The sequence below is a fragment of the Maniola hyperantus genome, chromosome 2 (assembly GCF_902806685.2).
Source record: "Maniola hyperantus chromosome 2, iAphHyp1.2, whole genome shotgun sequence".
Classification (NCBI taxonomy): domain Eukaryota; kingdom Metazoa; phylum Arthropoda; class Insecta; order Lepidoptera; family Nymphalidae; genus Maniola; species Maniola hyperantus.
In genome coordinates, this window is record NC_048537.1 from 5800182 (window position 1) to 5813945 (window position 13764).

Genomic DNA, 13764 nt, shown 5'->3' on the forward strand with positions numbered 1-13764 from the left:
GTACCTTCCTAGATATCGCTTGTTTCAACGGTGAAGGAAAACATCGTATGTAAACCTGTAGGCTGTATGTCTGAGAGTTCTCCATTGTGACGTTTTCAAAAGTGCGGCGTGAGAAGTCTACCAATCTACACTCGGCCAGCGTAATAGATTATGGCCAAACTCTTCTCATTCTGAGAGGAGACCCGTACTCAGCAGTGAGCCGGCGATAAGTTGATGATGATGAAGATATGTAGCTACATACGTATGACGTACTTATAATGTACCTAATAGGTTTGATACAAGGAAGGAAATGTAACACCGCAACGTGTGCACGTAGGAGCAGATTCCGGCGTTACGCGAGGCTTTGTGATATTCTTTGTATACCTTCTTATACGTTTTATTTTATTTTATTCAGATAGGTACAAGTTTAGCCCTTGACTGCAATCTCACCTGGTGGTAAGTGATGATGCAGTCTAAGATGGAAGCGGGCTAACCTAGAAGAGGTATAGTTTTTTTTTATTACACCTATGCCCCTTTGGTTTCTACACGGCATCGTACCGGAACGTCAAATTGTTTGGTGGCACGGCTTTGCCGGTAGGGTGGTAACTAGCCACGGCCAAAGCCTCCCAAAAGACCAGACCAGAAATTTAGAAATTAAAAAATTCCAAACCCCTGCCAGGAATCGAACCCAGGACCTCACACTAATAAGACCACAGTGCTTACCACTGCGCCAGGGAGGTCATCAAAACGTCGTAGTCGTGTATTACAACGTGTACCCACCTACTTACTCACAATGTTTCAATGTGACATTCTGCGTTGCTTTTATAGTTGCGGTTTGTATTTGCCCAGACCACAGTTTAACGAAATACTACCAAGGCTGTGCCCAGACCCTATAAAATTTCCAATGTCGAAACATGAGATCGTAATAATACGAGTCATTAAGCTTATTGTAAAGATCCTCATACCCACTACTGAACGCTGCTGGATATTGTCTTGTAATTGGCCTATTAAGTGCGGCAGAACCAGGTTTCTATACATAGGAGGCGAGTGCAGAAACCAATTAGGGTTGTTGTGTGATCGGTGGCGCGGGTACACAGCCCACTTACCGATTACTGCGGCTCGGGGAAACTGCACCGTGCCTCGTGCACCGTCTGGTACGACTCATCTGCTCGACTGAGCATAATGCGAGTAAGTAGGTACGCGAAACGAAAGGTTGAAATGGTAATCAGGGAGGGAACGCCCCGCAGACCCACACAGCCCCTGCGCTTACCCGGTGCGGGCGACCGCGGGTGACGTGCGGGCAGAGATAATTTATTCTTGTAATAAGTTATCTCTGCGTGTGCGGGGCGTCCTCCTCCTTGCCATCCCCAATTGCCATCTCAACTGGTCTCAGAGATACAACTATGTTCTTACAATATTTGCAAGATGTTACCTTTGTATTATACCTTTCATTCTATGAAAATTTAGCCCTTAAAGGTGCTAGCCATAAGATGATAAGATGGAAATGTGGTGACTTCGAAAGGCTATGGCAAACACCTACCCTTTGGTTCTATACGGCGTCATACAGCCTACAGGGATGTGTCGCTAAAAGCCTCCTGTCCTTGTAGCCTTACCGTGAAAAAAAACAGCTGTTCCATCACATAATGTCAATATCATTCGACAAAACGTCTGGAACAGGTTTTTCCCCCGATTAAAGGGTTGATCCCGTAATAAAAGTTGTTTAGCACGATGAGAACAGTCACCCCAGTTTGGTTGGTAACCTCTTTCCGCATGACCCAAGATATTAAGTAGGTACCTACCTAATGTTCTATAATACTTACCTACCTATTATTACAATAATCATGATACAGCCACTAATATGATAAATAACGGTAGCTCAAAGATTAACTTATTTCTTCGTAAATAGGACAAAATGATAAGTGACCACTGTCTATCGAGACCAACTATTATTAATGTACCTACCTATAGTAGGTACGCAACAGGTTGAGATGGCAATCGGGGTATGAGGCGGGGGGACGCCCCGCACATCCACACTGCGCCCGCACTCGCCCGCATCGGGTTAACGCAGGGGCTGTGCGGGTGTATCTCGACCTGTCGCGTACTATAGGCACTCAGTTGGATCATGGATATCGTAAGTTTTACATCGTCGACTTACTCAGTTTTAAAGTCTAATCTTGAACAGCAAAAATTACGAAATGCCATGAAATGGGTAGTTTAGAAGATTTACTGTACTTCTAAGTTATGACTGGAATAATAAGTGCCTACTTTAGTTGGCCTTTAAAAAAATATAATTTATTCGATAATTAATATTTTCGTTCAAAAGCTCTTAGGTACTTTACAATCAAATTATATTATTATTGTAAATTAGAATAAAAGCAGAACGAGCGGAACAGTATCGGTTCCGAAGCACGGGGGCTTGGTACCTAGTTCGTAATTGATTGGATTCACACGTCGATGAATCCTACGCTAGAACGCACACGGTATCGTTTTATACCTCATACGTAGTGTCCTAAATCATATTACTGTATGGTCCGTAGGTACCTACTTCGCCGTTTTAAATGATAGACTTCCTGGTCTTCTGCAAGGTTTTCTACAGAACACGGCCTTATGCCACGTACCTACGTTTCCCTAGTAACTTGGTTCAGAGGAACCAGGGAATTAGCTAGTTATCCTCCTCCATCTCGAAACGCTGCATTTTTCAGTCGCCATTGGTATACAGATAGCTTGAAGAATCGGTAGATAAATCTACCGATTCTTCAAGCTATCTGTCCCGCCCATTATTACTTGAGCTTCGCCACTCAGTGAGCTGTTCAGTCGCTATTTCCAGAGATAAGTAGGTATAATAATATATCGAGCTATTTCCTCCTTTCTGCATGAAACACCTGTTTGAGAGAAGATGGATCATGTCAGACATCTAACGTCTAGCAGGCATACCTATTGCTACCAACTTCGACTGTTCTCCGCTCTAAATTCGATCAAAATCTGACCAATTCCGAGATACCTACAGCTTCAAGCATTGAACTTAATTAGTACCAATATAACCGCTATTTCAAACAAAAATCGTGTTTTACGGAACGCGTAAAATTTAACTCCTCATGCGCCATTTTAACTTTATGTGTCAAATCATGTCAAAAGTACGATTTTATAGTCTATTTTAGTCTTAGATGAATGATATTTTAGTCCTTATTTCAAAGTCGGTGGACCGTACTTTTGACATGACCGTTGACCCATAGTGTTAAAATGGCGCGTGACGCGTTCACTCGGCTTCTGGAGCGAGCTTGGATGGTTGGAGTGAAGACTTCAGCGGGGAGGGGCAATCCACGCACAACAGACGGAAACGCGCGTTTAAGTGCTAAAACCAGCCCAGAGCGAAGAAGAAGAAGAAGATGGCGCGTGAGGCGTTATTTTGTACGGACTATATTTATTGTTATAAGATTTCATAGGAAATTAAGACTGGCCCATTAGCCCATTCTACCTGCAGATTTTTAATTTTATATTGCTGTCAAATTTTGACTAAAAAGATAAGATTGAAGGATATGGATTGAAGGAAGACAACCCCGAATTTTGTAATGGCCTAATAAACAACAACATTTTATTTATTTATTTAACTAAAAATCATCAGTATGAATGACTTTGCAACTTTAGAAAAAACTATAGTACGTGAACTGTCGTGTCGATTGTGTTTGTGTACCGATGTATCAAAATTGAAACCGCTTAGTGCCGAAATAAAACGCAAGCTGAAAAGACTTTTCAATATTACTGTAGGTACTACTACTGTGTCTCTGAATTTAGGTACTTGACTGCTTGGATTAAGGCTTCAAAAACCACGTGGGAACTTTTTGATTTCCCGGAATAATATCTATTCTATGGCCAAGGATGCAAGCTATCTCGGTGCCTAAGTTTCGTAAAGATCGGTTTGCTGAGTGAGCTATGATTTGTTTAAAGACACACTTTCGCATTATCGCATACAAAATGAAATATCAGCATTTAGGTAGATACCTAAATGCTGGTATTTAATTTTGTATGCGATAATTATACCTAGTTCAGTACTAGGCTTAATAAGACATCAATCGTTGCAGATTCACACAGATGACAACCTTCCCAAGGCAATATGCCACGATTGCTTACAACAAGTAGCCGTCTTACACCTTTACGCTGTAAAGGTAGACAAAACCCAAAAGTTTTTGGAGTTCCATAACATTAAAAGTAATGCAATCAAACGAGAGCAACACTCGTCAGAGAGTCTTCACCCTATAATTGCAGCAATTTCAGATCATAAGGTTCCTTGTACAAAGCACAACGATAGTTTAAAACAGGCATCTAATAAACCAAATATGCCAACAACCGAATTCCAACAAGGAGATGCTAAACCCTCAAAAGCACAAAAAAGAAAATCTGCCGCAGATATGAAATTCTTAGAAGTTATGCCTTTAGATGAGTTCGCAATAACCGAAAGCGTAGACAAATCTCTACTAAACAGTTCCACGACAAGTAACAAATCGCCACAAATAAAAGGAAAAGATAAAAATAAAAACGATGGGCAGACAAAATATTATGATGACGTGTTGGATCCAACTGTGCTGATAGACGGCCGTCCAGCCAAACAGGGCGCAGCTTTAGATAAACAGATAACTCTATTTTACAAAATGGAATGCTGCATTTGTCATGAACAAGGGTTTCACTTTAGGTCACTAATGAAGCATTACAAGGACAGACACGGGGTTCCTGGATACGTCTCTTGCTGCGATAAAAAATTCCACTATTTCTATCCAAAAAAGATTATTGAGCATATGGCGTATCATCTGCAACAAAACATTTTTATGTAAGGCGTTTTATTTTTATACTTTTTATTAATATTTATATTATTACCTACATAATAGATACATACATTTTATTTTTCACGCATTTTTGTTTTATTATCAACACTTTTTTGATAGTAATCTAAGTTCACATCGTGCTGGGTATTTAAAATAAGTCTCTTTTTTATGAAATATTTGAGAGAGGTTTATTCGTAGTTGCCTCCAAACAAACTTATTTTGGCACTCATTTGAATACTAAACAAACAATCTCGAAAGTCTGATTTTCCAGATTTCCCTTAAAATACTCAGTTTCAAAGCTACACGGTCTCAAGAATTTAGAAAAGTAGGTACAAGTCTTTAAAGCAGTGTAAAACTAGTTCTTTTACGGAAATCTCTTTGACCTCATTCCACCCTCTTTTTCTACAACCGCACCGCGCGCCATCGTAAGCAATTTCACTCTCACCACCTGGGTGTCTGGTCCACTTTGACCGTCCGTTGTGCCAGATCCTTTTTTCCACGCACATGCAAACTATGGAATCCCATCGGCGGCGGTGTTCCCACTAGATTACAACATGGGGTTATTCATGGGGCGGACCAACAAATATCTGAAAGGCCGGCAACGCATCGGCAGTGCTGCAAATGTTCATGGCCGGCGGTAATCACTTAACATCAGGTGACCCGCCTGCTCGTTTGCTCGCTATTTTTTTTAATCTAGAGAGACATAGGTAGATATCAGTTTTTGGAACGTGTCTACAAAAATACATCGATTTTGATACATCGATTTTGATCGATAATATTGAAGTATTATATTATAGTATTATAATAGTATTATATTATATTTAAGTAAAATAAATATAGATAAAAATGATTTACAAGCGTTATGAGATGTTTCCAAACACTCGACGAAAACTTGCCTTTGAAAAAGTGCCTTTTTTGAACAGGTGTCGCAGTTGTCATCACAATTTCCAAACATCGCAACAACTTTCTGACCATCAGAGCAACGGGGGGAGGTCAGAGGGCAAGATCGCCTGTCCGCGTTGTACGGAACGCTATCCCACCTATCAAGAACTGGGATGGCATGTTATAACACATCGCTCCGACAAACTGCAGTGCGATTATTGCGGAAAATTGTAAGCACTTCATCATCATCATCATCCATCGCCAGCGGGGCACGAGTCTCCTCTCTAAATGAGAAAGGTTTGGCCATAGTACGGATTGGCAGACTTCACACACCTTTGAGAATATCATGGAGAACTCTTGGGCATGCAGATTTCCTCACGATGTTTTCTTTCACCGTTAAAGCAAGTGATATTTAATTACTTAAAGCGCACATATAAATCTAAAAAGTTCGAGATGCGTGCTCGGGATTGAACTCTAGACACCGAATATAGGAGACGTCTTAACCACTAAGCAATCACCACTTCAAGAACTTGTCCTAAAGATATCTAAATAACCATACTTCCATACTAGGTAATATTATAAATGCGAAAGTGTTTCTGTCTGTTTGGTACGTTTTCACGGCCCATCTGTTTAACCTATTTCGACGTTTGGTACCTACAGAGTTACCTACCTACCTACGTACCTACTACCCGGAGCGGACATGGGCTACTTTTTTAACCGACTTCCAAAAAGGAGGTGGTTCTCAATTCGGCCCGTTTTTTTCCTTTTTTTATGTAGGTATTTACATCGATTTTTTCCAGGTTTCTGAACTGATTTTGTCCCAGAAAATTAAAGCTTTCCCAGGGGAATTTTAAAAAACCTAATCCCACTTAGGTACCTAGACTAAGTTGCGGGCATCATCAAGTAGCTTAATAAAACCGCTGGCGCTGACGCTACAAATACTTGGGCGTTAGTAGATACTATTATATCTTCTATGACTCGGGTCCTCCAAAATAAAATATTCTGTAGATCGTAAAAGCAGACTCCAGACTAAAGTTACTTTCTGTTCCTACCACATGTTCGATTTATGCTGCTCGGGCGTGCTACATATTGCCTATAGTCCGCGACAAGTTGAGATGACAATCGGGGTATGCGGAGGGGGGACGCGCCCGCACACCCGCACGTTACCTGCGCTCACACGCACCGGGTTAGCGCGGACGTTGTGCGGGTGTGCGGGGCGTTCCCTCCCCAATTGCCATTTCGACTTGTCACGTATCTACCTACCAAACTTACCATGTATGAAGGCACCCTAAAAGTAATGTCTTCGTTTCAGTAAACCTGAAACCATAAATCTACCTACTCTGATTTAATATTTTACCTACCTACCTAAATTAGATGTGAGCACTGAGCAGTCAGACAGTTTTATATCATCATCATTATCAACCGATAGACGTCCACAGCTGGACATAGGTCTCTTGTAGGGACTTACACACGCCACGGTCTTGCACCGCCTGAATCCAGCGACTTCCTGCGACACGTTTTATATACTTACCAATTGCTCAAAATAAAAATCTTAAATAGCTTTTTTTGTAGGTTGAAACATCACCATCGAAAAAAAACAGTAAACCACATGGAGGATGTGGTACTTTGCTCACAATGTGTACGGACTTTGAAAAATTTAGAAAAACAAGAAAGAGAAATTGTAAGTTAAGAGATAGATGTATCGGTATAACGTAATGTAATTAATTATCTACTCCCGCTTGGTATCGGTAAAATGTTAATTAGAGTATGCCACTGTGGTAGTGGCAATGGGCAGGGCAGATAGTTCCAAAAACCGATAGACGTTGGGGTCTCAAGGTGCTGGAATGGCGACCTCGCACCGGAAGGCGCAGCGTTGGAAGAACCCCGCTCGCTAGGTGGACGGACGGATTTAGGCGGCGCAAGGCCGTGGCATGTGGAAGTCCCTACAAGAGACCTATGCCCAGCAGTGGACGTCTATCAGTTGATGATGATGATGATGATGATGATGATGATGATGACTTACCTACCATTCTTCAGTTCGATTACTAAGCGATTGAGAAATCGATCATTATTCAAATCTTTATTTTCTTCAATAGAAAGAAAAGGTTAAAGCAAAGAACAATGACGCGGTAACCCAACAAAAATATCAGAAATTTCGACTAGCGATGGGACTGTCGGCGGATGAAGATGCTTCAACAGACTAAATGGAAATTAAAATGTTTAAAAAAATAGCAATCTAAGAAAAATTAAAATAAGTATAAACAATAAGGTTTACATTTCAAAATAAAACAATAGAAACTCCGCATATTTTTTTATTTAAATCTTATATTAAACTAAAGTTATAATAGACCTACTATCAAGTATTACTTCGAGTCAATTCAAGACGTTTGAATCATTTATTAAAGCCTAAACACACACAACCACACGACAGCAGCTCCACGTCACATTGAACGCTCGCATACGTGTGTACAATTTGTAGTAAAAATAACTGTATTAAGTCACACCTACAGAAAAAGCTGCGCCCGGTATAGGGATAGCACGCTATCGAAGGAGTACGGCTCTATCATGCGCTACAAATAGTGCGCTTACGTCGTGGGCAATTTTTTAAGCAATCGTTTCTCGGCAACATGTATGGATCGATCTGGGAGCAATATGAAGCAATTATTTTGCATAACGTTGCTGAAAATTTTAGGTACCTACCTATTGCAGTAAATTGCTTCATTTGGTCGTGACGTCGTAATTGACTAAATTGCCTGGAGTTGCAGAATTTCAATTGTGTAAGCGTACCTTTAGACAACATTGTAAGGATAATTTTTGTCGCACGTTGTGTGTGTTTCAGGTTTAAAATTTAATAGCAGATCTACTTAGCAATACATAAATTCCATTCATGTCCATATTTAATCAAGCCTTCGCTTCTTAACTAGGGATCCTAGTAAGTCAGATATAGCTGGTAAGTTGTTAGTCTGATCGTTCGCTCCGGTGTTCAAATTGGAAAGGGGTATATTTAGCTGATTGGACGAACTCTTCTGCTGGCCTTTCATGTTCCTGTGTTGAGGGAAGCTTGGCATAAGCTTTGGGTCGCAAGCTAAAAAAAATTACAAAATTTTAGAAAATCAAAACACGATAAAGGTAATTTTTTTTTTAATCTATTCTACACGATATACTTATATTGGAATTGCAAAAGTGTATGTTGATCTGTCTGTCTGTTACCTTTTCATGGTCCATCCATTTAATCGATTTTGACGAAATTGGGTACAGAGGTAGCTCGCATCCCGGAGATGTCGGAAATAGCCTATTTTTTCCCCGGAAAATCAAAGAGTCCACACGAGATTTCAAAAAACTTAAGTCCACGCGGACGAAGTCACGGGCGTCATCTAGTAAAAAATAAATGCAATTCAATCACTTGAAGTCACATAGCTGCGTAGAGATGACGTAATCGTAAATCCAAAATGGCGGACGCTTTAAGGCGCCAAATGAAATTATTATTTAGAATTCTTGCTTCTTATAGATATCATGTCATACAGGTTTAGCTTCATAAATATAAGTAGGTAAATAATAGAAGGTCAATCAGTTTCTTCTTCACGCGCATTTTTTCACGCAACTAAAACTGTCGAGTTTCACGCAACTAAAACTCGAGTTTCACGTACCTAACTAAAACAGTTTCACGGAACTAAAACAGTTTCCACAACTAAAACTGTCGAGACACGTGCGAAAATACTACTGATACTTGCAAAAGCACTAAGAATAATCATCATCATCATTACTTCAGGCAAGAGCGCTCCATCTTTATCTGCATCATCACTTGCCACCAGGTCTGATTGCAGTTAAGCACTAAACTATGAATTTAAAAAAAATTACTTACGCAGTGGTTGTTCCTTGAAGTAGGAGCTCTGTAGGCATTCTTCGGCGGTGGCTCTCTTGTTCGGGTCGTACATGAATAGGAAGTTGAGCAGACGCAAGCCCGCCGCCGACAGCCACGGGAATCGCTGCTTAAGGTTGTTGTACGGCTGTTGCTTCAACGTGAAATTTTGTAAAGCTGGCAGAGAACTGAACTCCGGCCAGATCGCATCTGATGGTGTACCTGTTATCCAAGTATAAACGGTTGGGAAACAAAAACATACTTTACCAAAGTAGATGGCTTCCTTCCTTTTACTAAAAAGTGGCTAACCAAAAAAGTACAGTACGCGGCAGAAAATAATTTATATCGACCTTTAGAAGGAGATAGCAGATTTGTAGAGCATTGTCTCTGTCAGACACAACGCTCTACAAAGCCAAAATGTCATTCTAAAGGCCGATGTACATCATTTTCTGCCGCGTATTGTATAGTCCAATTTTTAATTAAACAACACGTTTTGACATTCCCCCTGCTCGATAACTATTGCTCGGGCTCTCAGTGCTCGCTCAGTAAACCATGTTGGTGTAACGGTAATGGAGTGGCAGCACAGTCCCTGAATATGAATCCAATTAAACACAATTGGGACTTGCTAAAGAGGAGTGTCAAATCAAGTATGCCACCTTCAACAATCTGGGCGTGTTGCGAAACGCATTACTTGAATGGCAGAGGTTGCCTCAAGACATCACTGACAACATACAACAACATAATCAGTGCACGCGGAGGGAAAGACTCGGTATTAAACTGTCACCTAATTAATTGTAAACTGACACAAAACCTTAAATTTTTAACTATTTCTCTGTCATTACGAAATCTAAGAAAAATACATTTAGTTTTTTTCATTAAACTTTAAGTATGGTGTTTGAAATTAATGTCAAAACATGTTAATTTGACTGTTGTTAAAAAATAAAATGAACTAATTTATATTCGCACTTTTTTTGCTAATTCTGCCGGCATGTGTATAATTGAAAACGGTTAAGGTGAGATTTTTACCGAAGTGACGAGTGGCACTTGGCCACGTCGAGAGTTGAGAAAGCATGTATCTGTGGTCAAAATGGATAGAATCCAGAGCCACTAGACCAGTTAAAACACTCGCCACTGAGAAGCACTCACCAAGCAGATCAACAATAAGTTCCAGCTGTTCAATCTCTGTCCTGCCAGGAAGCAAGGGTTTGTTGGCCAACAGTTCACCGAGAATGCATCCAGCGGCCCACATATCCAACGCTGGCGTCTGTTTCGGCGACTGTAACAGTAGCTCTGGTGCTCTGTACCATAAAGTGACGACACGCGGGGTGGCGCAACGGGCCGGGGCGCCGAGCCAGCGGGCTAAGCCAAAGTCAGCTGGAATTATTGAAATTGTCAACAAAATCTAAATGTATAAAAAGAAAAGGTGACTGACTGACTGATTTATCAACGCACAGCTCAAACTACTGGATGGATCGAACTAAAATTTGGCATGCAGATAGCTATTATGACGCAGGCATCCGCTAAGAAAAGATTTTTTATAGTAATTTAATTTGGGGTTAATTTCGTCCACGTGGACGAAGTCGCGAGCATATACTAGTACATATTTCCTGAAAACTTTCCAACCCACAATCAAGTCAAAATTGAGATATAAACAAATTGATTACCAGTTTGACTAGCATATCATAGGAAAAGTTAAAATGGCCTGTTGCATCGCCAAACAAATACCAGAAAATATTTGTTTTATGATGCAACATGTTATTTTACAAATCACTCATAACATTATATCAGGTCAGGGCTAGATTCTTTAGTATTTTTATTTTGAAACAAATAAAGGTTTATGATTAATATACTATTGTAAATACAAACTACTACTAGTTTATCGCATCCCATCCGATTAACCGATTTTGAATTTTGGTACAGAGATAGTTTGCAAACCAGAGACATAGTCTACTTTTTAGCTCAGAAAATCAAAGAGTCCAAAAAGTAGGCAACGGAGATGATGGCATACTAAACTTATAAGAATTATGTTCATCCCAAAAATTACTCATAATTTTCTTTTAAATTTCATTATGGATAACAGCTTATTATGACAAATTACAGAGTAGATGGTAAAACATAAAGTTACCTATCTTCACACATCCTTTATCCGTGAGCAGCAGATTAGAGACTTTAAGATCTCTGTGCACTATAAAATTGGAGTGCAGATATTTCAAGCCCTTCAGTACTTGCAGCATTAAGCATTTGACCTGTGACTCAGTGAAAGGTGATGTCATGTTGTCAAGCAATGAAGCTAGGTCTTGTTCACAGTACTCCATTGATAGGAAGATACTAGAACAAAAATGTAGTTTAAAATTTAACAGTAGATTATTCAACAAGGGACTAAAACAAGCCATTTCATACAAGATGTTAATTTCTATCTTTATAGGCTATAGAATCGTGTATGAATATGTTTTAATTTCCTGTTAGTTTTAGTCTGCTTACACTTTGCATAAATAAAATTTCACAAGCATTAGAAGTAAAAAGTACAGTATGTGGCCGAAAGTAATGAACATCGACCTTTAGAAGGAGATAGCAGATTTGTAGAGCATTGTCCGTTGTTAAGACCGACAAAACGTCATATAGGTATGAGTGACAGATACAACGCTCTACAAAGCCGAAATGTCATTCTAAAGGCCTTATATAAACTTATTTAGACATTATTCTTTCAGTGTAGGTAAATTTCATTTTCTTAAAGTGTAGGTAAAACACTATAAAAATTATAAAATATAGGTTTGATTCTATGAGGAGACCCGTACTTAGTAGTGAGATGATAATGAATTGATATTTTGTACCAATAATATGATTAATAGTTAATACCTTTCCAGTGACCTTCCAACTAGGACTTCTTTAAGTTGCACAATGTTTTCATGTCTGCACGCCATCAACACTTGGATCTCACGCAGACCACTCAAAGGCAATCCATCTTTTTCCACATCCATTCTTACTTTCTTTAAAGCCACTATGTTGCCATTTAGTTTGTCTTTTGCTCTATCTGTAATTTATATTGTAAAAAAATGAATCCCTATTTCCCTTGGTCATGCCATAACTTGAGAGCGACTGGACGGAATTTGATAATTCTTTTTTTGTTCTTGTAATTATTATTAGAACAAGGTTTACATGAAAGAATTTTTTGAAAAATCCACGGGAAAAAACAGTTCCGCGGGACGCGGACGAAGTCGCGGGCAGCAGCTAGTTAATGTTATTTTATTGCAGAACATAAAATAGACAATATGATTATTATTACTCTTTATACAGATGCTGACAATGTTTTTTGAGTGATGGTAAGACTTAGTTTGCAAAAATGCTAAAAGGATAATATGGCAGTTTTAATCATAATCCCCTTATCGGTTTTTACTTTTTTACAATAACAAATCTGTGATTGGTTTTTTTAGCTATCCGAATCATCCATCAGTATAGAGTTGAGCTATTTTATAATTTTTTCAAAAGACCCTGCTAGAACCTATGTAATAATTGCATTTGATAGAATAAATAAAAACAGATTTACTTAATTTTATAAAAAAATTACTTACACACAATTCCGTAAGTGCCCTCACCGATTCGGTTCAACTTCTCAAATTCCCCAACAAATCTGCATCTTCCTAACTGGGGACATTAAATAATTTTAGATTCCATTCAATGAATATACTACTGTCTAACGAGAGATTCCATTGATAACAGACGCAGTTGAGTTCATTGAGGTTATGTTGACTTACTATATCTTTTTCGGGAATCTCCATTGATTTGCCTGTTCTAAAGGATATTAGCACACCTTTACGTGCTGCTGGACCAGTGGGATCAACAACATCTTGGTTCGGGATCGGTTTCTCAGAATCTGAAAGGTGTGAACAACAGTACCTTAATAGGTATACAACTCTATAACCTTAAGTTTAAGTATGTGATTTCTTAATATAAACTTACTTTGTGACATTACTGGAACACTCTTTTCCCAGATTTCAGTATACGACTTCAGAAAAAATGGTGCTTTTACAAATTACCATGAATTACAATCAATAATTACAATCAAAATTATAAATTCTAAACCGCACAGACCGCACAAACATAAACAAACCATATTCAATGTAGGTACTCTGTGCAAACCACCACTGACCACCACCGACCAGAAAAATAGCAAACCACAGAGAACAGACCACGTAATATAGCAACATAGCATATCTCTGGGTCATAGCG

General features: G+C 39.2%; 2 protein-coding genes across 2 annotated transcripts; one reads left to right on the plus strand and one right to left on the minus strand.

The window, feature by feature from the left end:
- The first annotated feature begins 3531 nt into the window (after nucleotides 1-3531).
- On the plus strand, nucleotides 3532-7979 carry LOC117994576 (zinc finger protein weckle-like). The gene is made up of 5 exons (XM_034982513.2): nucleotides 3532-3740; nucleotides 4059-4801; nucleotides 5720-5908; nucleotides 7251-7359; nucleotides 7775-7979. The coding sequence occupies exons 1-5, from the start codon at nucleotides 3603-3605 to the stop codon at nucleotides 7880-7882; spliced, it is 1287 nt and encodes a 428-aa protein (XP_034838404.1). The 5' UTR covers nucleotides 3532-3602; the 3' UTR covers nucleotides 7883-7979.
- Cdc2rk (cyclin-dependent kinase 10) lies at nucleotides 7975-13684 on the minus strand. Its single transcript, XM_034982523.2, has 8 exons — nucleotides 13495-13684; nucleotides 13290-13408; nucleotides 13107-13179; nucleotides 12394-12568; nucleotides 11663-11865; nucleotides 10684-10911; nucleotides 9541-9759; nucleotides 7975-8763 (listed from the first exon to the last, which is right to left on the minus strand). The coding sequence occupies exons 1-8, from the start codon at nucleotides 13502-13504 to the stop codon at nucleotides 8576-8578; spliced, it is 1215 nt and encodes a 404-aa protein (XP_034838414.1). The 5' UTR covers nucleotides 13505-13684; the 3' UTR covers nucleotides 7975-8575.
- Between the last annotated feature and the right edge of the window lie 80 nt (nucleotides 13685-13764).

Coding starts and splice junctions, on each gene's coding strand:
- LOC117994576 (XM_034982513.2), top strand. CDS start 3,603: ATGAATGACTTTGCAACTTTAGAAAAAACTATAGTACGTGAACTGTCG. Junction 4,802..5,719: donor CTGCAACAAAACATTTTTAT/GTAAGGCGTTTT, acceptor TTTTTTGAACAG/GTGTCGCAGTTGTCATCACA. Junction 5,909..7,250: donor TGCGATTATTGCGGAAAATT/GTAAGCACTTCA, acceptor CTTTTTTTGTAG/GTTGAAACATCACCATCGAA.
- Cdc2rk (XM_034982523.2), bottom strand. Junction 9,760..10,683: donor ACTTATTGTTGATCTGCTTG/GTGAGTGCTTCT, acceptor CTTGGATAACAG/GTACACCATCAGATGCGATC. Junction 8,764..9,540: donor CTTCAAGGAACAACCACTGC/GTAAGTAATTTT, acceptor AATTTTTTTTAG/CTTGCGACCCAAAGCTTATG.